A 26,374-nucleotide genomic window follows, 5' to 3' on the forward strand; every position below is an offset into this window, starting at 1 on the left:
TTAGCTCCCCCAGTCCCTCAAACACATCGCCTGCCATGATCTCTTCTCTCCCTACAAGCACATGGAGCCCAGCCTGGCTGGCAGACAGGCAGAGGTGCTCACCACACTCCAGCCTTGCTGGCATCAGCCCAAGTCCCTCTGGGACGATGGAGTTATTTCTGAGCCCGCTGTCCACCCCAGGGTGCCACTCTCAAACAGGCACCATGGCGTTGGGGCCCATCCATGCTTCACAGCACAGTTCACCTTCCCGACCCAAAGCTTCTTCATAAGCTGCCATGCAGACAGGCTCAGGATGATCTGAACTCCACAGCAATGAGTTGGGGGTGGCAGGGAGGCTTCTCACCTACCCTAGAGCTACCAGTGCTGAGTGACCCCTATGAGACGGGGTAGAGCCCCGCACAGAAACATTCTCCATTCATTCAACCTACAGCCATCTCTGAAAACCTCTTTTAAGCCTGCATAACGTTCTTTACTTACCTAAGTACCGAGACAGCAAACAGCACTGACAGTCCCATGAGCAAAGTCTCATCTCTGAATGAGGCTGCATCTCCTCATCAAGCACAAGCAAATGATGAGGATAATCTGTGATGTGTCCAACTGTACAGAGTTACAGTCCTCCTTCTGCCACAGAAATGCCATGTGATCCTAACTGATGCTTGCACACCAACCCATTTTCCCCTCTCAATGAAAGAGCAGGCTCTCTGTTTGCACTGATCCTGGGCATTACTCACCTGTATACGTTCATACAATGCCTCAAAGCCAGCAGTTAAATGTCACTGTAATTTAAGGAGGGAGCAAAGAAAAAAACCTCAGAGCTGAGGCCGGGTCAGGAGCACACACAGGGCCCTCCCTGAGCTGTTCTCTCCCCCTTCTCCCCACATTCACTGCCACCCCATTCCCATGCAGGTCTCTTTGGGAACTGATGCAGGGATCCTGTTTCCTCCCTTCCTCAGAGCACCCATCCTCGCAGGGGAAGGGGGACCAAAGATAACCCTCCGGGATTTCTACCACACAGGGGAGGCACCAGGCACAGGAGAAGTGACCATGTGCAGGCAGGGCCCCTGGATCTGCACTGAGCACCGGGGAGCGTTCACAGCCTGCCCCGAGGACAGGGCAGCGATGGTCACTGAAGGCTGGCAGCAGGCAGAGTGCTGGCTGCTCCCATCCTGCCTCAGTTAAATGTCATCCCCTGAACGGCAGGAACAGCGGCAGAGCTGCTCTCTGGATGCAGAGTAATGTTTCCAGGGATGAGAGGCCAGAGATTTACAAGGGACTTTTTATGTCCCCCTGCAGCTCCCTTGACAAGGCCACCAGGAGGTGGGATCTCAGTCAACAGGGAGATGTTTTATGCATGAAGGTGACAGCAGAGAGCCGGGAGGCGAGGAGAGCAGCCATCTGGCTGGAGGCACCAGGCTGGGCCAGGGCTCCCCAGCAGCCTCAGCACTAGAAGAGGGAGTGAACAGAAGCTGGCGGTGCCCATCAGGACGTTGCTGGTGACAGTCTCTCCCAGCAGAAGGCAGAGCTGCAGCAGGGCAGGCTGGTGACACTCTGTGTAGTCCTTTATACATTTACTGAGGCCTCGCAAGGACTCACTGAGTGACACAGTTTCCTGCCCAGCACAGTGTTTCTCCCCCAATACATCCCCACTGCTAATGCCTATTGAAGAGCTCATGCAGGACTGTAACGGTACCCCATCAGAGGCCTTCCCTACACTTTGGAGCCCTTCAGGACACAGCTCTGCTGGCCTTCTAGCCACCTGCACTGGCAGGTGACCCACACCACGAGACACAGACTGCACCTTTTGGGTGATCACAGGTGGGGGAGGACAGTGGTACCCACAAAGGACTTACTGCTGTGAGGCAGAGTGGGACCATCCATGCAGCTCAACAGTGGTAAGCCACCGACATCGACCTCAGTGGGTGGGGACTCCCGTTACCTGCCCTTGTTCTAGGTGCTGAACATACTCAGAGGGATGGTGCTTGCCTCAAGAAACACAAGTGAGAAGGAGCAAGGAGAAAGAAAGGGGAGAAGCAAGGCAGGAAACACCCTGTCCCAGGTGACCCCACAAACCCGAGAAAGCTGGTGAGAGCCCCTCTCTCTTGGCATGGTGTCACATCCACTCAGTGACACTGCCCCTGCGTGAGGCTGAGTCTCCATGCCTCCCACTGCAAGTCTGACTTGCTTTCTAGCGCTGCCTGTTACAAGTCAGGCTACACCGCAAGGCCCGTCTGCTCCCACCCTGCCCCACAGCCGGCAGCAGACAGCCCCTGCCATCACATGCAGCTTCCATACAGCTGCCGTCCTCTCCAGTTAAACTCATTCTTCCTCAGCTTTATAACCCGTACACAACAAAGGGCCATGACCCGAGCAAACCCTTCACCCAACTACAAGCTGGTAGAAGAGCTATAGACCATTGGGCATCCGCAAACCACACAGAACACGCATGTATATACTGGCATGCAGATGTATACACTGTACGCAGATGTGTAACACACCATTGCAGGTGTGAGACACACACACGCAGGTAAAAAGCAGAAGCTGTTTAACAGGACACAGCAACACTACGGGACCATTCAAGAGAGTTCAACAGCTGATTTTTTTCCTAGAAGACGGTCTCCCACAGCCCTGATTCAACATGGCCTTCAGGCATGTGCTTAAATGAGCAAGCAGTTAAGCCTCTGCCTAGAACATGCTTAAGCATAGGTCTGAAATTCAGCCAGTGAAACCCATTTGTAAGCTGAATCTATTTGTAATCTGAGTCTATTTATAAGAATAGATTTTTGACTTGTGAGCTTGCATCAATTTGAATAGATTCTTTATTAATTTTAGGATAAGCCTAGGTTTGTATCAGCTCAGGGGTAAATCCTTCAACTGCAAGCACAAATAGCCTGAGGAATCCCTGCTTTTAACCTCCACTAGAAGCACATCTGCTCCAGTAAGCCCAAGTACAGCTCCTGTCTGAGGAAGAGGCCTAGCGTGAGAGCAGGAGGTTTGAGGAGCACAAGGCTTGCTCAGCACCACCCGTGTCCTCTCTCTGGCCACCACAGTCTTGTCAAAAATCACAGGATGGTCAGCGCAAACCACTTCCCCAACCCAGTGACCACTAAAGTTGGTTTTGTTCAAACATTTGAGCTCCCAGGAAGCTTTTTGTTCATTAGGTGGCCACCAGCTACTTAAACTAAAGCTGCCGTGGCTATGAGAGGAGATGAGAAGGGAAGCAGTGTTTTCCCTTGGTTAACAGCACCGCACACACTTCATAATGAAGCACAGCAGGCACGGGAACAAGATCTGGCACAGGCCTGTAAAACCTTAGTACATCCACACACTGAACTAGACTTTAACAAAGCACTTGGCATGCAGAGCTGCAAAGCAATGAGGCATCAGGTGAGCCAAATGGGAGAAGCTTCCATCATACATCCAAACAGAGACAGAAATCACTATCAGCTGCTTTGGTGAGCTCCAAGTGAACAGAGCTACTATCCATCTCCCTGCACAGGAAGAAACGCTGTGCTTCCCCCTCTGGTTTTTTTCTGGCTTTACCAAGGCTGGGGCATCTGTTCATCTTCTGGTTTATAGAAGTGCCCCTCCTGGCATCTGGGGAGATGAAGTCTGTTACCCTTGCGGGAAAGAGAGGAAAAACGATGTTCCCAGTGGCATTACAAGAGATATCTGGAACAGGACCTGCTGGGAGAAGGCCGTTTCCCTGGAATTGGTGCAGTGGTCTTGTGGGGATACGCTGGGTCAGCAGCCCATGGAAAGGGACCATCTCTGCATTGCACAGCCCGTGATTCACCTGTTCCATTGAGTCTGTTCCCATCAGACATCCAAAACAAACCCCACACTGACCCATGGGGCTTAACACATCCCTACCCAGCTCCCAGAAGCCCACAAGTCAGCTACTGGGATCCCCAGCACAGCTGCCATGCCAGCATAGCCAACAGCCTCCATGGGCTTTTTCTATTTACCACCCCTTGTGCTTTGACAGGGTGCAGCCTTTAGAGTGGGAGACAAAAATCCTCCAGCCTTTACAGATCCTGCCACTGACTCCTACCTTAATAAGCAGCTTCCAATTTTTCACTGCCTCAGTTTCCCTGTATTGAGCCTGACAAATCATCCGCTTTTGGAAAGAATGTGGAGGCAACCTCAACAGCCAGCCCTCTCCAAGCTGGATTTTCCCCCCAGCACAGAAGACTGACCCAGGAAGGCTTTCTCACCAAGCTTGGGGCACATGAGAGACAGGTGCCCTCAGCTGCTCCTCCCCTGCTCCACCCCATTTCATCCCTTCAGTTCTGCTAATACACATTTCCATCAGGCTCTCAGCAGCTTTCAGAGTCTGGAGTAAACAAGGTTGATTTGACACCCTAAAGAAGTTCGCAGGTAATTTTCTCATCCACTGAGCATGATTATCCAGCACCTTTGGGAAGTTAGCAGCACACAATAATGACTCTCTCCTGCCAGCTGTTCTTCAGGTCATTATGAAGTGCTTCGGGAGAAGCCTCCCTCTAAAGCACGCTCCAGCCCCAACACTGGCTCCTGTGAGGAATCCAAGTAACCGCCATAGTGGAGCATTCGCCATGAATTGCTTAATTCCATCTTGGTCCTGACAATTTTTATTGCTACATCACCGGGCTATAGGGTAGATTTAATGGGGCCATTTATGCCTGCTACTCAGGTAATGAGGTGCAGCCTACTGCTGCACTACCACTGGGCCAGGATCTTACTGCCCGCTGGCTAGGCTAGGCCTGGGTAAGCCAGAGGGCTGCAGAGTGCTTTACACCACACCACTCCTCTCCAGTTCAGTACGCAGCTGTAGCTGGGTGCTAGAGTACCCAAGGAAACAACTGCAGAATGAGAATTGAGGTGGAAGTCTTGCCTCTAATAAAAGAAAGTGCTTTGGGTGTAGAGGTGCTACAGAAATGGAAATCATTAATAGCCATCCAAGGAGGCAAGAGCAAAGGCTAATGGGCTGAGCTGGAGAGGCAATGGGAGTCTGCAAGCCCCTGGGGACACACCAGTGCTAGGGGATGATGGCAACTGCATTACAAATAGGCGACTCAGCAGCTCAGGCAGGATGGAAGGTTTTCAAGCCAAGGATGCGGCACCAAAGCCATTCATCACAGGGAGAGGAGATGGCCAATGTCAGGACATCAGAGAGCACATCAGCAGCCACTGCTGCTCACCAGAGCCAGCTCCACTCGCCTTAGCCCCCTCCTCAGCAAGAGCATGGAGCCTTGTTCTCCAAGGACACGGTGTGGAGAGGAGTCCTGGCTTCCCCTGGGAGCAGCCAGCAGCCTGGGCAAACTTTGTGCTGAGGGACAGAGCCCAGATACAGGCTCTGGCTGGAGCTCTGCACCACCAGGACCATTGCCATGGCCTTTACTCCCCCCTCCCATGAGGGGCAGCTGGTGCTGGCTCTGCCAAGCCAGCCGGGAACACCAGGACATGGGTGAAGCCAGTCCTGGATGGGCAGATTCAGACCAGTATCAAAGGGCAGATCCAGCCATAAGACTCCTCACCTTTGTCCAGCTTTCCCAGCAAGCAGGATTATTCTCTCCTCTGTTACATTTAATTTCTCAGGGCTGGTGAGAAGGGGCTAACTGACAATCTGGGGATCAGAGGTGCTACTTACTGACAGACCAGGGACCACACAGGCAGCTTCTTCAACACATCTTTCCCTGCCATCGCACAGGCATTTTGGCCCGCAGGGACCATGTCTATGGCAAAAGGCAGGACCCATTTTCTAGCTGATATCCCTGAACATCAAGCAATCAGCAGGAATTATCTTCCAGTCCTATCACATCGGCTTCTCCCACACTGCATCCACCCTGGCCTCCTGGAATGTGTTTGCAGAGCATCCCAACACCCACCTGAGCACGGGATTTTGGCCAGTTGCATTGGCCCCTTGGTGGAGGGGGCATTTATGACAGGTTTCCACCACTGTACCCTCCTGCCTTGAAAGCCTTCAGGCTGCTGGTCCCTGTGCCCAGCAGCCCAGCTACTGCTCGAACATTTAGCACTTTGCCCTTGCCCGCTCCCAGTGAGGTGCCACAGTGCCAGCAAGCTGGCACGAGCCCACTGACCTCGATTTTGCTGTCAGCCCTACTTAGAAGGCAACAACAGCAAGCAAGGGGGCCAGCACCTGCCCACACGAATAATACACTTCCCGTGAAGCAGATCACCCCAACTCCCTGCGACAAAAGGAAGAGCTTTTCAGGCCAGAGTCTTCATCTAACACAAAACGTGTGGGGCCCATGGAGAAAAAGGATATGCTCTGGATGGGAATACTACAAGGGAGGACTTCTTCCTCACAAACACAAGTTGCTTGTGTCCAGTGACTGCAGAGATACCACAAAAGCGACAGCATAAATCATCCTGCAAGCTCTTTGGGAAAGCATGTTATTTGACAGGCATACTGTACCTAACCCATTTGCAGTGGACCATTAAATAAAATAATTCCACCTCCTTAATACCCTCTGCAGAATCAGGCAGTGCAGACTGCGTGTCCATTTGCTTTCTCAAGCCATTTCAGGGACTTACTACATGTTGTTCAGTGCTGCTGTGTTTCACTCCAGACTCAGATAAAATTTGGCTTTGCCCCATCTATAACGTGTTTGAAGACTGTGGTATGAAAGGTTTAACACTGGCACCACAGTGTGCAGGCACACCTGCTAGAAGACAAGCTTAAGAAAATAATGTATTTGAATTCGGGGATCAGTGCCAAAACATTTAGCAGGGAAACAGTCACCAATCACCTAGAAATATTATTGGAAGAAGCAAGTGCCAGAGAGAAGGGCAGATTGATTCCATAAGGCCACCGATCCCCTGACAACACACAATTTAATTATCTATGAAGTCCTTTGAGAGTGAAGTAGACTGCTTAAAATAACCAAAAAAGGAAATGCGCATCTCACGTACCCACAGCTATTGCCTTTAAAAAAACCAAAACCAACACACAATGCAGCATGTTCTTTGCTAAGATCAAGATTGGCAGCTGCCACCCTTCCTGAAACCCACCTGTGCCAGGCTATTCTTGTCCAGCACATCTCACATTTCTGAAGGCAAGAGAGGAAAGCCTTCAGTATTTTCCCCTTGATCTTTCCACTTCTAGAGGGTGCCAAAAGGTTGAAGTCTGTGTAAAAGCATCTTCCAGGCCTTCAAAAATTCCCCCAGTAGGAACACAGATGTCAGAAATCAATGGCAATTAATCACCAGTATTCTTCTGGCAGCCTGAATAAAATATGCGTCTCGTACGGATACAGCCCACTCACTTACCTTCGCTGATAATGAAATGAGCAATCTATGCCAATTCATTCCGTTAGTGGGTAGATCACAGTTTGATACAAGAAGCATTAACTATGAGCCATCCTCCCCCTTGCTACAGACGCAAGCTGCTTTCTTCCGGCAATAATAGCCTTGCCAGAGCAGTTTGGCTTCTTGGGCTGCTCAGATAACGGGCATCCAAGCACTTGCTCCATTTGCAAGCTGCAAAGGTCAGTGCGGAGGTTATCAATCATTGAAGTACCATGCAATTTTGCACCAAGTTCGCAAAAAGTAAGGCACAGACTTGAAAAAAAAGCTGTGAAGGGAAAAGAAACACGGAGATACCACAGGAGGGAGGCAGAGGCAGCTTTTACAGCATACTCCAGCACCATGGAGGGAACAATTTGCAGAAGTTTGTCTAACCACTATTTCCTGCCCTGTCCTGGGGTGTTTCTGCTGGACCCAGGTGGACTCGGGTAGTTTTAAGCTTGTGGGCTCAGCTAGAATGAGCAAAGCCATCTCAGTGTCAGTGGGAATGATAAGGCTCCCTGTATCTGCTATGGAGGAAGGGGGCTGCAGGGGCAGGACTGCCAGACTGTTTATGGGGAGATTGAGGTGTACCAGCTAAACGGTTCCTCTGCCAGCGGAAAGGACAGAGCCAGAAGACAGCAGGCAGAGGCACTACCTGCCCACCTGCCCCCAAAGGCTTGCTCCAGGGATCCTCTGCAGGCAGGACAAATAAAAGACTATTACAGCTCCCACTACACACCTTGGTTAAGGCCAAGTTTGCCTGGTGACGTACAAATGCATAGGGAGAGATTGTCCCCCGCCCCAGAGTGCAGTCTGCAGCGGTAAATAAGATGCTTTGGATGAAGTGTATCCCCTCCCCATCCTGCCTGACCGACCAGGGAACTGCTTCTGTGCAGAGGAACCGGGAGACTCGTCTGCACTGACGTACGCAAACAGCTCGTCCCTGTGCAGGGAGGACGTGCGGCTGGGGCAGGCAGGAACGAAGAGAACTGGTACAATAAAAAGGTGACGCAGAGGCAGGTGGAGAGAGAGAGACAGAAGGAGGGATGAAGGGAAGCGGAGGCACTCCAGATGGAGCGCTGGGTGAGAGGAACCAGAGAGAAAGCAGCGGGTAACACAGCGTAGGGGACGGAGGGTGCGAAATGGCCTCCCTGCCAGTAAGACAAATGGGAATTGCAGGAGGCACAGTCCAACCTCTCCCCCTCTCCCGAGGCAAAGGTGACAGCAGTTTGGTTTTCAAGTAGTGGCACTTATGCAAATAAATGCAAATTGATGCATAAATATGGTGATTGCACACATTTAGCCCCAGGGCATCAGGAAGCCCACGTCCCTTTCACCTGGAAATGTCAAATGAAATCTTAGCTCCAGCACATTCTCCCTAACCCCTCCAAGGGCTGACATCCCCCCATGCCCGCTTCAAGACAACAGCTCTGTCACCTCCCACCCCCTCAAAGCTGGTCACTGCCCAGTGCATCCCTCAGGCAAGTCCAGGACAATTTTAAAAACAGCAGAAAAGTCCACAAAGCTTTATTTCAATGCAAGCCTGGAAAGCTGTTTAGGTGCTTTCTGTGGTGGTGGGGTGCATGAGGGGAATCTAGATCAAAGCACTCCGCCCCCCCCCCCCCCCCCCTCCTTGTCTTCTCTTTCCACTCCACACCAAACAATGGTGAAAAATATGAGAACCACCAACAAACCCATATTGTCTAGATATGGTTAGCTACTTAGTGGAAAAACTAACTTTGAAAGAATCAATGGGGGAAGATGAGCTGGACACTTGACCAAGCACCAAGGATACCCACTCAGTGCCTGCACAACACAGAGGCCCTTCCAGCCTTCCCTGCCAGCACATCCCACCCCGAGAGGCTCAGATGCAGTTTCTGAGTCCAGCAACAAGAAGCTGGCAGGAGCAGAGTTCCTCCAGGCTGCCCAGGTCCCTGCTTCACCTCTGTTTACTAAGTACTTGGTGGTCCGTGACAGGGAGAATTCACAGAGCACCCAGTCAAAAGAAACTAAGCCAAATCATTTTAGCAGATGTGTTGTCAGTTTAGGCGAGGGGATTTAGAGCTGAATAATTCTCCGAGCAGTCGTGGCATTGAGGAACGTGTCAAGAAAATCCATCATCTTCCCTGAGGACAGAGGAACTGAGTAAAAGATGTTTTAACTCACCAGCTATGCTGCACACTAATGCTTTTGTTTTCTTCTAATGGACACTGGAAGGAAAGACAGGCTTTTATCCTTTGGGTTATCTTACCAATTTCTCTACTGAGGCAAAACCGTTTATTTACAAGGAGCCCACTAAATAACATTTATGCTCCAAGAACTCAAGGATGCCCTAACAATACTAATCCTGACGAACAAGCCAATACCTGTGCCGAGTACTATCATCCTTGCATTATGAGGAGAGGAGAGATTAAGGACTTCATTCTAATCTTTTGCATCGGTATAATGTCATTTGATTTCATTAGGGCTGATTGTGGTTTGCTGGTGTAACGAAGGGAAACAGATGACTAAGTAACTTGCCCACCGAGGGAAATCAGTGCCAGAGCAGCAAATATGACCTACTCCTAACTCCAGCGCAGCAGCTAAACCCACATTCCCACAGATGCTCTCTGTGCATGCAAGTTCACCCCTCTCCAAGTTACACCTGGTATTAATTTGATCAGCTCAGATTAGCTCACAGTGACAAAGGAGCATTGCCTCTCAGCCCGCAGTCGGCCCCTCAGTACCAGGTGAGGTCCAGCGCTCCAGCCTGCTGCACCGCGCACCATCAGATCTGCCTGTGAAACCAAGAACATCACTTGCCAGATCTAGGCTCTGTCACTGCCATGAGCCCTTCCCTTTAAGGAGCATTAAAGCTAATTTAAAATGCAGATGCCTCCAAGTCCAAGAGTGACCTCTCTCCCTCCCCCTTTTCCCTAGGGAGAGATCCTGGTGACATTAGACTTCCCACCCTCTCCCTCTGAGCTCAACTGGCTACAGAAGTTAAAATAGAAACTGTTTGCAGGACAGAAAAGCAGAGCACAAGCCTGTGGCATTACACAGCACCTGCGTTTTAAGCTGTAGGTGCTTTTTTGTGCGCAGTTCTTGGTGGGGGTTTTTTTTTGTTTGTTTCTAAGCAGACCCAGAGACCAAGGAATAGTTTACCGCTCTAACTGTTGAGGTAGATGCTAGTCACATCCTTCTTTTCCATGCTTCAGCTACCTGAGACCCCTTGGGAAGGGGAAAAGCTTCTAGCCTCTGGATCAGTCAGTGACTTCTAAAAATACAGAGACCGAGATAAGCAAGCAGGCATTTAAAGGAACAAGCCTGATATCTTTACAGAATCAGGGGATCGATGTATTGCTTTCACTCCCCATTCATCCCAACCATGACTTGCCTGTGATAGTCCACAACTCCAAGTACTTGGGAGGGTTAAAACCAACCAAAGAAACCAAGCTGCATTCATTCCTACTAGCTGTTACAATGCCTGTACAGTACAGTGGTGATTACTGACTACAGCAAATAAGCAGTCTCAGATAATAATAATCAATTAATTGGGCATCACAAGAAACAATGAAATGAGATTTGCTTTCTTGTAAGCTGCCTGGAAGGTAAAATTGCTCTAAATATGCTTCCAAGGCTCAGGGCTGCACATCTCTGTCATTTCTCAGCCGTCTTTCAGCAATACCACAAGCGCCCAGAGCACAAGCAGCTGGAGCCCTTTGTACCTTGTACGAAATACTACGGTCTCTGAAGAGATCACCTTGTTTGCCATCATGAAAGTCCAAATGAACAGACTAGGACATAAAAAGAATTTTAATCTCCTTTTAATTATTTTTAAATGCCCACTTGACGCTACCGGAGCGGGAGACAGAAAGGCTGGTTTGGAAGGAGTGAAAACCTTTGCCTGAGCAGAGAGCCCGCGGCAGCTGGCGACGCGATCCCCCTCCTTCGCAGGCGAGCCTTCCCAGGCAGGGCCGCAGCAGAGAGCACCCCGCCAGCGGGAGGGAGAGCCGGCAGGCTGGCAGAGCTGTGTTCTGGAGACCTTGGCCTTGCCTGTAACAGATCTGCCTCATCACAAGCCTTCCCCCGGCCCCACCACGCCTGCAGCAAAACCCGCAGCTTCTCTCCAAGTCACTCTGAAGAATCCAAGACAGTGGACTTAACCACCCCAGTTCCTTCAGAATAAACCCGATGCGAGCCCATTGACTTTGGCAGAGCTATCACAGATTTACACCAAGATGAACGAATTGCGCTCCCCAAGACTGACGCATACAAATTAGTCTAATTTTGGTGATTTTGATCAAGCTCATCCGGATTTGCCCAGCTGCCAGCATGAACAGAAAGACACAGCAGAGCAAATGGTGGAACCAGTGCCGCTCTTTTGAGGGCGATGTAGCTTATTAAGCCAAATCCTCAATCAGGAATGATCCATCAGAGTCATGATACTTTACACTTTCTCCTCTCCCCTTCCTTCCTCCCTAAATGATTTAAAGGGCATAAAAACCCTCTGTAAAACAACAGAAGTAAGGGGTGGGGGAGAAAGGGAGTGCGAGTTTAATACAAACCCCAGAGTAGAGGAGAAATACCTCCCTGTGTAACATTTTGATGGTCTAAAGCCACAAGCAGCTCAATTTTAACTACCCTGGACAAAATATTACAGCTTATCAATACAAACTTGCAGCACGACTGCTACAATATCAACCGTGTACTATATAGCAAGGCTGGTGAAAGCCAAGAGAGCTCTAAAAATATGACACACAATACAAACTTCTCCACTTACACCATAATTCAAATTACAGTGATCTTTTGCTGAAGTGCACTCTCGAATGCTGGAATGATAGAGCTATAATTGTAATGGAGTCATTTAATTTTGATTTGGATGAAACAGAGAGCACGAAGCAGACAAGGCATAAAACTCCACTACTCACATAAAGGTTAAGAAGCTGGTCATTAAGTTAATTGATTTGGAGTGCTTAGGTAATCCTGTCATTTAAGGCAGAATTCCACTTTTTATCCAATTTACACTGAAATATCTACAAACCCCACTGCACTGGTCACAGCCCACCAGCCAGTTTTCAGCTGGGACAGCATGCAGCTCATTATTTTTGTTGTCTTTTGCCCAGTGTCATGGCAGTTTTCTTTTGGTGCCATGATTCCACTTTTGGTACATCGTGGGTAGAGCGATGCCTGAAAAATACAAGGCAGGAGCCAGAAATTGCTCCTACCCCACAGACAGTGCCTCTCTCCTCCTAGAGAGGAGTGCTGGAAACGCTGGGGTACTCCTGCATGGCCAAACATGCACGAGAAGAAGGCAACCGAGCTATCATGACGTGTAAAATGAATGCAATAACTACTGTGTGAATGCTCTTAGGAGACTGCACAAAGAAGTTAAGACTACGTATTTATTCACTGCTGCATCTGAACAGCTGCCTCGCTGCCTGTATTCACAGCTGGGCGTCGCTGAGCACCCCGACAGCCAGAAAGTTGATTTCTGGTTCAGTAAGTAGGTTTGTCTTGCTCACCCCGGAGAGGGCGATGTGCCTGGGAGCAGGCCAGGCGTGGAAGAGTCTTCCTGATCTCTGCAGTCGTCTTATGCCCTGAAGAACAAGCTTTGACAACTTCTCTCACAACAACACGTTCTGCATATTAGGAATAACAACTCTGTCCTAGACAGACAGTTTCTTGCTGCAGGACAGTCAAGATGGAAGTGCAGCATGGGAACACGCTCTGTCTCAGACAGATGGAGAGCCAGACCATCACTGCACACACAGAAACGGGAGCTGTGCTTTAATCAGACAGCTTCTGATGGAGAGAGAGTTCACCACATCTACTTGTCTAAAGCAGACAGACAGCATTTGGGAGATCGAGCTCCACAGCTGTGGTTTTGTATTAAGAAAGCCTCTCTCTGCTCACCTTTTTCCCCCTCTCTGTATTTGATGTATGTACAATGTATGCATAAATTCCAGGACCAAACCCAGCTCTGGCACAAGCCTGTTTATCCGGCGTTTCTCTCTCCACTGATCCACTACAGAGCAGACCAACAGGCATCAGTGAGGACGTCAGGACCCAGCGAGGTTTGCTCTGCTCGAGGAGACCAGACCACAGCCAGAAGCCTTTATAGAGCTGTTAACACGTCAAGATGGAGCCCGAGATCCCGAGTTTCAAGGGGAAGCAGAGAACTTGAGGTCAAGCCACTCTGTACATCACCACCTCTTGTCACTGCAGCTCTGACACCCTGCACCATGTCCAAAACATTAGGCTGAGTTGTTCATATCTTAACCCCAGGGAAATCCTCCAAAGACTGCCCTTTAGCATTGCTGAATGCGATCTACTCTTCATTTCCCCCCCTCCCAAATGCAGCATGCAAGGACAAATTAGCACTTACTTAATTTTAAAATCGCCAGAGGAACTATTACAGCTGTACTGTAAATCACTCTGCGACTCTTCCCAAGGAAAGTGTTTCTAACACCACTACGTGGGTCATAAACCCTTCCCAGATGTAACATGGGAGCAGGAGCTCTAAAAGATGCCAGCACTGCTGAGTGCGTGATGAAACTGTTGTTTAAAGAAGTTCAGCTCACAAGCAGACAATTTCTAAGCTCCTCTTTCCTATCAGGATCACATTAACAAAACACAGCTCTTGTCACAGAACAACCCCTTGGCAAACTGCATCCTACAGGAATTATTTCTGTACAGGAAGCACTTAGTTTCACTCAATATTAATAGTGCCTAAAAGACATCACGTACATTGTATTAGAGAACAGAAAGTGATGTGAATTACCCAGCAGAGTGGGTTGAATTAGAGATGAAGCCACTGAATAGACCAGAGAATTCCTGACACCTGGTTTCTATCCATCCTAATGCTGTAGCTAAAATACGGTTTTTGCGATCTTCAGGGCACAAAATTGCAGAGTAACTTCTGAAAGCTTACGCCATTGTTGTCGTATCAGTAAGAACAACAACAAAAATTAATTCCTACAAATCTTTTCTCTGGTCTCAAGATTACTGAGGACTCATTCCCAGCCTGGAAGACATGCCCTTGCCTGGGGCACAGATTTGAAGATGGGGCAGGGAGCACGCAGGTTGGCTGTGAAGATGCTGTTCAAAGCCATGCAAGATTAATGCACTGTCGGAGGAACGCACCGCATGAAGCGGGCTGTGAACAGAAGTGCTTTAGCTTACTGTGGAAGAATTAAAGCACAAACAGCTGCAAAACAGTCTTGTCACCCCAGATCCCTGCTCTCTACACACTGCCTACAAATTGCTGCCCTAAAAGTCGATTCTCCAGCTCAATAGGTTTGTGCCTGGCACTGCTGTGCCACAGGAACGCTCCGAGCTGAGCTCACCAGCCACAAGATCATCTCCGTGAATGATTTGGGTCACTCAAACATAGACTTTGCCTCAAAACAGTGAGCTTCAGGTGAAAATCCCACAGTTTGTGGAGCTCCCCCACCTTTACATGAAAGCTTTTATCGACAGCACCCCTGCTGTTATGTACTACAACAGGTCTCCGGAACATACGGAAACGTGCTGTGCTGCGGGAAGAGCCGGGGACACTTCGGTTGTGTAACTGTTCTCCTTCTCCCCTGGCACAGTCAGAAGGGGATCCGGGACCTGCTCCTGCTTTGGGCACTATGCAGTCCTGGGGGGGAGCGGGGGGGTGTTCTGCTTCTCCGTGCCTCAGTTTCTCCACCTTTGGGAGGAGAAAACATGGTCTAGCGGCTAGAGTACACGCCTTAGAACCCGACTCAAGCAGATTCCCAACTTCCACAGGCTGCCCAGACTGTAAGGAAGACGCAAGCAGCACCGCTACGTTTCAGAGATGTTGTGATAAAAGAAGTACCGCTTGGCCCTGAGGGGACGAACCCGCCGTGCCAAGAGCTGCAGAGGATGCCAGGCTGACCCCCGGCAGCTAGTTACCGCCCGTGCCATCAGCGGGCACCGTTATTTTCACCGTAAACTTTCCGGCTCGGCTTCACACGCGGCCGGTGCCCGTACGCCGGCGGGACGAGCTCGATCTCTCCGGCACGATGCAAACCCGGAGCTGCTCCGCGACGGGGCTGCCGGTTTCCACCGCCGCGCCCCGGAGGGGAGGGGGGGGACACCCAGGGGCTCCTGTCCCACCGGCTGAAAGGAGGGAGCGGCGACCAACGCCGGAGGGGGCGAAGCAGGACGGGGCGCACGGCGACAACACCCGGGGGAGGTGGCGGGGGGAGAGGGAGGTGGCGGGGGGAGACGCACAGCCGCCGGCTCCGGAGCGGCAAAGCGGGACGGGGCGCGCCGCGGCCGAACCGCGGGGCGGGGATGAAGCGGAGCCCGGGACGGGGCGGAGGCGGCGGCGGCGGGACGGGGCGCGCGGCGGCCAAACGCCGGGCCGGGCCGGGACGCAGAGCAGCCGGAGCGCGGTCCGGAGCCGGCTTACCTTGACAGCCTCGGCGTGGGTCACCCTGTCCAAGGACTTGCCGTTGACACCCAGGATCTGGTCGCCGACGCGCAGCCCCTCCCGCTCGGCCAGGGAGCCCGGCTCCACCAGGGAGACGTAGATACCGACGCCGTGCTCGGCCCCGCCGCGGATGCTGAAGCCCAGGCCCTCGTGGGCCTTGCTCCGCCGCAGGGTCACCTGCCGCAGCTCGCCGGGGACCACCGGCGGCGGGGCGGGGGCCGGCGGCAGGTAGGGCCCCTCGGCCGTGTACTGGTCGAAGAGGAGCTGGTCGGAGCGCGGCAGGACGAGGCGGAGCAGCGGCAGGAGCTGCCGGCGGCGGGGCCCGTCGAGGAGGGCGCGGAGGGAGCGCACCAGGTCGCAGACGTTGCGGCGGCCGTGGTAGGCGTTGAGGCAGAGGATGAAGCGCTCCCGCTCCGCCTCGCTCAGCAGCGCCGTCAGCGCCTGGTGCAGCCGCCGCACGTTGGCCGACAGCGGCCGCGGCGCCGGCCCCGCCGCCGAGCCCAGGGAGCCCGACGAGGAGGAGGAGGAGTGCACCGACACGCCGTCCAGCTCCGCGCTCATGGCGCCGCGCGGGGCAGGACCGGCCCCGACCGGCCCGAACCGGACCCCGCCGCCCCGGCCGGCGCCGCACGCGCCACTCCACCTGGCCGCGCGCTCGCCGGCGCCTCGCGGCGGCTCCCCAGGAAGTGACGTGCCCGCCGTTGCCGGGAGACGGGTTATACAGAGCTGCCCCGGCGGCGGGACCGCGCCCCCCCCCCCGCCCCGCCCCGGCGCCCCGCCCCCGCGGGAGCGGCAATTAGCGCGGCCGCCCGTCACCGCGCCTCACGGCCGGGGCGGGCACCGGCTGGACGGGGCGGCCTCAGCCCGGCCCCGGGGCCGCATAGGCTGAGGCCTGCGTGCAGCTCATCGCAGCGGTGAGCCGCGCGGTACCAGCGGCCGCCTCGGTCAGGGAGCCGGGCCCGGGGTGAGGCGGCGCAGGCGGGAGCGGCCTGGCTGGAGGAACGGCAGGTCAGGGCGGCCAGCGGCGACATAAAGGCCTTCCACTCTTCCTCGGGCCCGGCCTCCCACCCGCAGAGCGGGGGAAGATGGCTTTTCCCGGGCCCGTCCCTCCCGCAGGAGGGCTTCCACGGCCACGCAGGACCCCACACGGCGCCCAGCGCCTCAGCACGGCGCGTGGGAAGGGGACGCGCAGGAAAGCCACGCTGGCGAGCGAGCGGGAGGAATGGGCCTACGGCCCGGGAGAGCAGCCCAGCCGGGGCACAGGGCGCCCGTTACTTGACCCGCAGGGCTGTTTCTCCATTGCCCAGTGTGCCCAACAGCGGATTGTCGTTCAGTTATAGCACGGGTAATTATAACTGGCAAGTTACAATTCTGGTAACTCATCCATTCAGCCATGATTCAGCAGAGAACTTCAGCACTGGCTCCATTTTAACCACAAGTCAATAGGATTTAGGCACAGGCATTACTGGCAGGGAGTTGAAGCAATTGATGATGTCAGGCTTGAAGTCAAACCCAAACTTGCTGCAAGCAACACCCCCTTCATTTAGCAAATGCTGGCCAAGTCAGGTGCCCCAGAGAAGCCCTTCCTGTGACGGATCCTGGAGATCTAGATCCAGCGATCAACGAGCTGGCAGGGCCGGAGGCAGCCGGAATTGCAAACCGCAGCATGGATAGGTGGGATTCAGGGGAGCACGTCCTTGCCTGGGACACTGCCAGACGCCTAGCCACCCTCTTCTCTGCTTCCACACCCCCGACTTGTGACTACAGAGCCAGAAGTGAAGTGTCAAGATTAGAAGTCAGCGCAGAAATCCAGGGACTGCTCTGCCAGTTGCTGGATGAATTACTTCTTACTACAGGAGGTTTTAGTTTCTTTTACATCTCTCCAGCACTGAGCAAAGACCATTTTCCATCTCAGTTGTTCGCAATCTTTCTGTCTTCGCTGAAGCACCTTCTATCCACTGCAGTAGAGGAGTATTAAACCTAATTTATCAGATGCATCTTGATAGCAATAGAATTCATTTTGTTCATGGATATGATGGAAGAGCTTTAACAGCTGCATTACAAGTAGTTTTATGTATTAAAGCTTCATTGGAGCTTTCAATGCCTTGTTTAAAACAAAACTAAACAAAGCAGATTGCTAATTGAAATTCGGGTTCTAACTGTGGGTGATAAATAAGCAGATGGAACAGTCAACATTACTGGAAAAAAGGGACAATATAGGACAGAAAAGTGAGTAAAAACAAAAATACGCCTACATGAGCCAAACAAAACAAGAGAAGGGCAAAAAAGGTATTGCATGTCTTTGAATTGCACTCAAACACGATTTTAATGCTTAGTATCCCACTGAAAGACTCCTCTATTTAAAGTACTGCTATTCCCACAAGTGCAGTATCTGAGCATCTCCAACCTTTTTTTACCCTACGAGAAGACACCAAGCCTGTTAACACAAGCAGATGCAGAAAGAGCTGCCCCTGCACTAGCCCCAGACTAGAGTAGCACATCCAGTTCTTCCCACTTCGGCAGAGCACGGCAATGCCCAAACCAGAGCCGCCGCGGGCATTCAACGACCAAAGCTGCCCAGCGGTGGCATTTGGTCCCTGGTATTGTGACCACTACTCCAGAAACTATCACAAAACCAGTTTCCCAAGCCTACAACAAGTTCAATCCAATGCCACCCGTCAGAAACGTGCACAATGTCCACACGAGTAGCTGCATTTGGAAATAATTCTGTTTTCTTGCTGCTGTGACAGCCCTGCCCCATCCAGCTGCTACTTGCTGTAGGACAGCTCCAAGGCACCCCTTTAGAGCAGGGCTGGATGTGATGCCAGTTCTAGTGTCTGCTCACAGAACGCATACAAAGTTTTAATCCCCAGTTGTTTTAGAGATTTAGATTATTCACACATTGTGCGAGTTAGATCATCATCATATACTGTCCAGCCAGGGACCCCCACTGCTTTTCCTTTGGAGAAGAAAGGGATTGAGATCTTCTCGTAGAACCTCAGCTTTGAAGCGAAGCTGATTAATTTCTAGGGGCTTTATCCTTTCCACTGCTTTAAGCACCTCAGCCACGCAGTCGAGAGAGCGCAGTACGTGGCCTTGGGCCAGAGGGGAAAGAGGGGGTTCATCCAGCTCTTGGGCACAGGAGCGTTCCCACACCTGAGTAAAACCTCTCAAAGCTTTCTCAGCACAAGTAACACCGCTGATCTAATGCCTCACAGCAGCTTGCAATACCCGTGTAGGACTGCGTAGCTCAATGGGCCAGATTCTCACTACTGTAAATCAAAATAGTCCTTTCAGAAAGGGAGCTCTGCCAGCTGGGGAGTTGGCAGCAAGGGCTCAGAATGGAAAGCCAATGCCAGGTACAAATGGCATTACTCTGCAAACATCCAGGGAAGCAGTCTGTTGGAGCTGAGATCAGTGAACGCTGAGAGTCCACATGCATTCCTAGGGCAACTCCTGGCTGAGCTGGACCTTTGTTAACTGGAGGGGCTACGCAGACGCCAGCAGTGAAGCCTCAGCACCCTCATGCACAGCTGGGAGCCGTTGGAGCAGCTGGACACTGCGTGGGCTCAACTCTCAAACAGCATCTCAGATCCAACACCTAGCTTGCGCAGCAGAGCGCCTTAAGGCTAGCAAGAGCCAAAAAGGCGTTATTAATTTTCTTTTTTAAATCATCCTTGCAGCACAAAATAATCCGATGCATTTGCTAAGTGCCAGATGAATAAATGGCCTAACCTTTCTGCTTTAATCCATTGTAATCACTTTCCAGAGCACTCCTTGAAAAGAGAGCTCCATGTTTCCAGAGCAGCTGTGCTTCTAATTAAAAGGCACTGTAGCAAGAAGACAACGAAACATAATTCTGGTTGGAAATGCCTTGCTGCAGAGTTGGAGGACTGAGCTGAACTGCGAGGAGGGCCAGGGAGGAGCCGCAGCTGCCGGTGCTGCTAGGCTCCTTAAGAGAGTATTAGGAGATGGCTGGCACTTGGGGCTGCCTCTTGGCTAAATCCCTCTTTAGCAGATTGGCTCCCAATCCTCTCTCCCTGGCTGGCTGGACTGGTTTGTGTGGCTTGAACATGCGCTTTCCTCAGCATGGGCAAGAATCAGCTGAGCGCTGCAGTTAAGCAGTCCACAGAAATAGCCAATGCAGGGGAAAAAGCATCTTGAGGGTTTTCTAACAGAAGTCCTGCATACGGCGGGTTCCAGCACCACCTCACCATTTGTCTTGCGGTAACACTAAACCCGGCACAATTCAGATAAGTTCCCCACTGTGATGGGAGCTGCAGAAACAGCGGAGACTTGTGCTCCACCTCTTCAGCTGCACGTATAACAGGCAGAAGTCGGATTTAAAGAAAAGCCCTAGGAGCAGTGAGAAATCGTCATTTCAAGGGGGATTTTCTAAGCTCTGAGTTATGAGCATAAATGTAATCCACTCACAACAGGAATGTTTCCAATTTATGGGCGCTGCCACGCTTAATCAGACCAAGTTCAATTTGACACGTCCCAGCCAACAGGCAGGGGTAGATGCTTCAGAGCATGGTTCAGGCAGGCAGAGGAGGTAGGGAACTCAGACACTTCTTATATCCTTCTGTATCTGCATATCTACAAATCTTCACGCTCACATTGCTCAGTGCCACACTGAGATTGTTACTGAGCAAAGCCAGCCTGAAACAGGTTCAACTGGGTGGGAATTTGTTGTTTTCCATTGTGCAAGAGAAGTCCAAAGATGAGAATTTTAGCTCCAGACCACTGAGACATACTGTTTTCCATAGGGTGGACACCACAGGGTTACAGTTTATCAGTCATTTAGATACTGCCTGGATTAAAAAGTTAATCAGATCAGAGGGCAATAGTTTCACCTATATTACCAGAAATATTTTGTTTTAATGCCACTGGAATGCTTTGGCACTTATTAAAACCCAAAGTCAAAGCAAATTAAAACAAAACCACATTTTGGGAAAGCATTTGCTTTAGATAAAGCTACATTTTCTGGTGAAAAAACCCTTCCAACTAAAAGAAGTTTCACCCAGATTTGCCTGCAGTCATCTCTGTACTGTGCCAACACCACTGAGTGTAACCCTGCATCACAGTGCCAGGCGATTTAAAAACTGCAATCCTCCTCCCCTCCCCGGCAGTTCCTTGCACTTACGCTCTCTCTATTCCTTTTTGAAATGCCTGAAAGAAAAAGCCGCTTGCGTCACTGGCTTTTTTGGCTTTTAATGCCCAGCACAAATCACCTGTAAGTCACAATGTAGGCCTGGATGTTACGGATGGGTGAAACAGAGACTTGCTGAGGATCAGTCTTTGTCATTGCCTGGTCTCTCATTTGGGCACCTTGGCTGTTAAACTTCTCGGTGTATAAAGGACATGGATCCTGCCCACGAGGGTTGACTGTCCTTGGGTGTGAGAGGCAAAGTCTCCAGACCAGTGGCGTAGGCAACACATGCCGAAGGAGCCAGCCTCAGGGGTGCAAATAACTCGCTCCATGGGACTGGGCTTATTTATATTAACTGTGGAAATCATCAAGCAAATTCAATATTCTCACATAGATGAGCTGGGTGGCAGAGGGGGACTAGCGGGATTTGCCTGTGAAGTTGCAGGATGCTTTGACAGAGGGGAGAGCACAGACTCTTTACCCTCAGTGCTGCCTTTATGCATGATCTGGGGTCTACCTCGCACACGGGGGATGCCATGGAACAAATTTATGCCTCCAACCCTGAATTCTCCTCCTGCTGGGTACATCACCTCCCCAGCCCAGTGGCCTAATTCATCCCCACCCGTCAGGCAAGGGCTGCCTCACACTGGGTGTCTGTACACCAGAGCCTTGACTTCTCTAGGAGCTACAGTTGAGGCACCCAAGGCAGTGCAGCACATCACACATGAGCTGTGATGCTTCTGACAGCAGTCACTGCAGCTGGGGAGTACTGAATGCATTTGAGGGAAGTACAGTCCCTTTCTGAAGGGCTCTCTTAATACATCCGACAATTTCAGAACAGGCCTGAGCTTTGCAGAGCTCATTTGCCTGGGTTCAGCCTCCCAGCAGGTGGGAAATTCAGGGGCTTCAATTAGATTAGCTCTGTGTGAGTGAAGCTATTTACCTAATTTGAAGACATTTATCTAATTCAAATAAATTTATCTAAGTCTACTACTTGTGGAAGCCTGTCAGTCTGGCAGGATTTACAGGCCAACCTGCCCACATTTTCTGCAGCGGTGGAAACCCAGCTGCCTGACTGCACTGGTACACACTATCTCTGTAGGTCTGCCTCAGGAGCACACCTCAGCCCAGCAAGCAGTATAACTCAGCTTCAAGGTCTAATGGCACAGATGTGGGGGAACACACACATCTGGGGAAAGAGGGAGATTACTCCCTACAGCTCCTCACTCAGGCGCTCTGCTTTTCTGTGCATCTATCACAATAGACTGTCCCGTGTCCTAGGGGCAAGTGCACACAAAAAAGTCACCGGGAAGCGGCTCACTCCTGCTGTGACAAGCCTGAAATACTGCCAGAGCACCAGGTGGTTCTCTCTTCCTCAGGCATATTCACCACACCAGAGGTTTTGCACTGCTCAGAGTTCTGCTCCCTATTCAACCGTTGCCACAGAGTCAGTGGGTGACGTGCTTATGCCATGGGAGCCTAGGGGAGAGTGAACCTTCCCATGAGCATCCCTTTCCTAGTGGGGATGATTTACATCAAGTTTCCTCCACTCACTCAGAGCAGTAATAGGGCTGCAGGGTCACACTCTTTATCAAAAGCATCAGCGCTCATCTTCTCCAGCCTGCAAACCCATCCCTGCCAGGCTGGAGAGGGATGCTATGTGCTCTGTTATTACAACACTGCAAGAAGACAATCAAAAGAAAAGAAGAGGTTGATGAGGTACTAATCACTATTGATTTTTAGTATATAATACAATAAATACCTGCTGCCATCGATTAAATGTATCAGGGCAAAGACATCCAATCAATCACATCAGCCATTTGATTTTCTTTTTCAAAATTAATTTCATACCATCAGGGCAATGCTGAGAGATGCCAGAGGACCGGTATCTAGCCCGAGGAGCACGGCTGGCTGAGCCGCGACAGCCTCAATTCCCTCCCTGCCGTGCCAAACTTCGCTCATGGGGCTCCATGAGGTTTCATTGAAAAGGCCACAGTGGGGAAGGAGGAGCATGGAGGGGTAGGAAGAAAAGCCAGGACAAACTTGAATCCTGGATCCTTTCTCTGCAGGCTTTTACTTCTTTGCCTCCAGCCCAAAACTCATTTTCTTGTAGAAATTAAGCATTCAGTGGGACAAATATTGGTTTTAGTAAAAACATTGTTCTGAATGCTGATTGTCCTCCTAAAGTGAGAAAAGTCCAATAGGAAACAAAAAGTTTCAGAGTTGTCATAACATTTCTGAAACTCCCCAGAAGAGAAGGAAAAGTGCTCAGATTTTCTTAGGGAGACGAAGATGAAAGAAACCCCCTACAACCAGGTGTAGGTCCAGCCTCAAGAGGTGATGGACGGCAGCACAGTGCTATGCTGAAGCCTGCATAACTCCAGAGCATTGCAGGGCGTTTCTGACTGCGCCAGACAGGCAAGTGGCTGGGCTGCCAGTCGAGGATGAGACTAATTAAGGCTGTGATCCCCTAACTCACACACACTAATGCCCGTGGATAGATCTCTAATGCTCTCAATTTATGCTCATTAGCACAGGCAGCAAAGACAAGACAAGCATGTTATGTCATCGTTTAAATCCTGTCACATTTCCCCAGTGACTCTGATTACATTTAGAAATATTTATTCCCTTCCCCCGAGGCAGGATTGGCTTGCCCTGGAAGCTCTGAACCCAGCAGATTTGCTCCAAGCAAAGCTCCCACACATGGCAGTGGTGAACTGATCCCCAGCCCTCTCCTTCCCTGTGCCCTAAGGAAAGTGGAATTCTCCTGGTACAAGTTTTGAAGGCATCAGCTCATCCTTCCGTGATTTTCAACATGACTTTACATCTCAGACTAGAATTAAACTGAATATTTCCTAGTCACCTTTGCATGAGGAGGGAGAACCATACCAGTAGACATGTGAGTATGTGGCTGTGCATCAACAGTCATACTTCAGTTAAATAAGCATAAAACACTTTTGCAGGCAGAAGCAGCCAATTTTTCTTGTAAGTCAACAAGCAGGAGTGACAAGAATAAATATTTATGGACCCATCCTTCACTCATCAGTACCAGCTGTATTTATACCAACCCTCCTTATCCCCAGAGGGTGGTTTCAGCCTTCTGCCCTCCTGAGTCTCTCCTGCCTTCACTGCCTAGTGACCTGATGGTGACAGGGTGGTTGGAGGAGTTTAACTCCCCAGGGACTCTGGCCAGCCAGTACTCGCCGGGTACTCAGCAGCAGTGTCCTCAGAGAGAAGCAGGGGAGGGGGGGAAGTGACATAAGTCTTTATGGGGCAGAGCACTGCATTACAGCACTGGTCACAAGCACACCTGCTCCTATCCGAGGGGAAGGAATGTCTCCCACTGAGTTCAATGCAGGCTGGATCAGGCCCATTCGCTCTTCCTAGGAGCCAGCTATTTCCATGATCATTTTGCAGAAGCTCCAGAGGAAGAAGACCTGACCAGGAGCACAAGGGACAGCCCAGAGCACCCTCGCTACCCCCCAGCCACAGATGCAGCCCCACAGCACATCCATCCCATCCCACTTCTGCTTTGTTTCCCCAGCTGGGCTGTAGAATAGATGATGATGTAGGTCTGAGACCTCTGCACCTCTGCTGTCCTCCCTTTAGCACTGCAGACAGCACCAGCAGGCACTTGGTGAGGCTTTTATTGCAGGATCTCCCAGGGGAAGGGCTTAATTACTTTTGTTACAGCAATTGTGGATTTTAGACCTTGCATATCAAAGCGGGGAAAGGAAGAAGTAACAGAAACCTGGATGGAGTCACATCTGAATTAAGAGAATGGGTTTATACTAGATGGCACCTGATCTTGCCATTTTAGATGCAAAGAGTAAAGCCACCAGGTTTATTATACCTAATGACGTTATTCTTTTACTCGGAGCTGGCTTTGTGGCCCTCCCTCAGCTCCCAGCAGCAGTAATGCACAAAGTGCAGCAAGCCCAGCAGCCAGTGTGCTGCTGTGAATGTTAAACACTCTTTGCATAACCCCAGTCCGAATCTCTTTGGAGATGCTCAAGTACCCAGGTTTGCTCAGCCCAAGCCGCTTTCCAACAGCCACTTTCAAAGGCCCAGTCTTTTTTCAGCAACTTGCCAGCCAGGCTTCGTGTAACCTGAAGAACCTCCTCACTCTGTAGAAGCAAAGGGAGTTAGAAGGGCTCTGTCCCTCACCGATTTAACTTGGTGTTAACAGGCAGCAAAGCTGCTACAGGGCCATAATGTGGTTAATCCAGCTGATACAAACCACCCACCCTGAACACAGCACTACTGCAACAGCCACTCAGGCATGCGAGGACATTCCGGCTCCGCTGCAGAGCCTAAGATGTGGCACAGATATGCCAAACCCAACCGCAAGCTCAAGGCCCTTATCCCAGCTGCTTCCTGGGAGGACATGGACAGCACTGTGATAAGAGCTGAAGACACAAGAAAGCGGCCATGGTCTTTGCAGCAGTGATGCACGAGCAGCCCGAGGACCTGCCCACAGAGGCATATGTGGATGGAGGGCTTACAGGAATCACTGCTCCACACTGCACATGGAATGATTCAATGTCTTGCTCTGAGACAAGAGGGAAATGCCACCGTCTGGGAAGGGGAGAAAAGGAGACTCAGCCTCAGGTTTGCTCCTAATACAGCATCCTCTCTCCCTCTGCCATCGAGGGCCAAACACACTGAAGGTGGAAGCTGGCCTCAGCCAGCTTCCATTTCCTGAATTACCAGCCTGAACCTGAGCTAGAGCTGCCCACCCCATCCAGCCTCTGCCCCTAAATGCTATTAATGAGATTTCCATCTAAATAAAAGCTGGTAAGAGCTAAATAAAACTAAGTGGGTGAGTGAGGAAATGATCCCTCCACAGATCGGTGGCAGAGCCAGAAACAGGTCTCAGCCCAGCATCCCAGTCCCTCACCTGGACTATTCTGCCTCTTGGAGTCTACCCTGGACTGGGGAAGAGATTTCTGCTCCTGGTAGGTATGCAGCACCTTCGCAACAAGTCTCAGAGCAAGGTCACTATCATGCTGCTCTGAAAACAGTCGTAGGGAAATTACTCTGTCTCTCCCAAGCACAGATAGGCATTGCTTCAGCAGGAGGCAGCAGCTAGATTACATGAGATAATTTAGTAGATGACATTAAACCATCTCATTTAGTCTGGAATAAAAATATCTTCATTCAGCCTAAGCTATATTAACATACCTGAATTCATAGTAAGTTTCGAATAGCTGCTCACCTGGGCAGTGGAATGAAGATTGCCTCCTCCAAGCCAACATCTCCCTGTCATCATGTCCTTGCTGGAAATCAGGAATGACAGCAGGGACTACTGGAGTAAATGGATTCTCACGTGGCCTAAATCTTCCTCTTTGGTACAACAGATTTAATTTTCCAGCTTTCCTATATGAATTGCTTTTCACCTTCTTCCTGGTGTGGGCCCATGGCTTCCAGCTAATAGAAAGCAGAGATGAATTCTGCTGCATCTCAAGCAGCTGTTGCTCTATTTTGACTTAATGCTGTGCTGTAAG

At 51.0% G+C, this 26,374-nt stretch overlaps 1 protein-coding gene across 2 annotated transcripts in view; it reads right to left on the reverse strand.

Moving 5' to 3' along the window:
- Positions 1–16,276, reverse strand: part of WHRN (whirlin) — a 55,261-nt gene extending 38,985 nt beyond the window's left edge. For both annotated transcript variants that reach the window (XM_059828898.1, XM_059828897.1), the window contains exon 1: positions 15,695–16,276. In XM_059828898.1, the coding sequence (XP_059684881.1) occupies positions 15,695–16,276 (582 nt within the window). The remainder of the gene's footprint in view (positions 1–15,694) is intronic.
- Positions 16,277–26,374: the final 10,098 nt, after the last annotated feature.

The sequence above is a fragment of the Gavia stellata genome, chromosome 24, assembly GCF_030936135.1.
Source record: "Gavia stellata isolate bGavSte3 chromosome 24, bGavSte3.hap2, whole genome shotgun sequence".
Taxonomy (NCBI): Eukaryota; Metazoa; Chordata; class Aves; order Gaviiformes; family Gaviidae; genus Gavia; species Gavia stellata.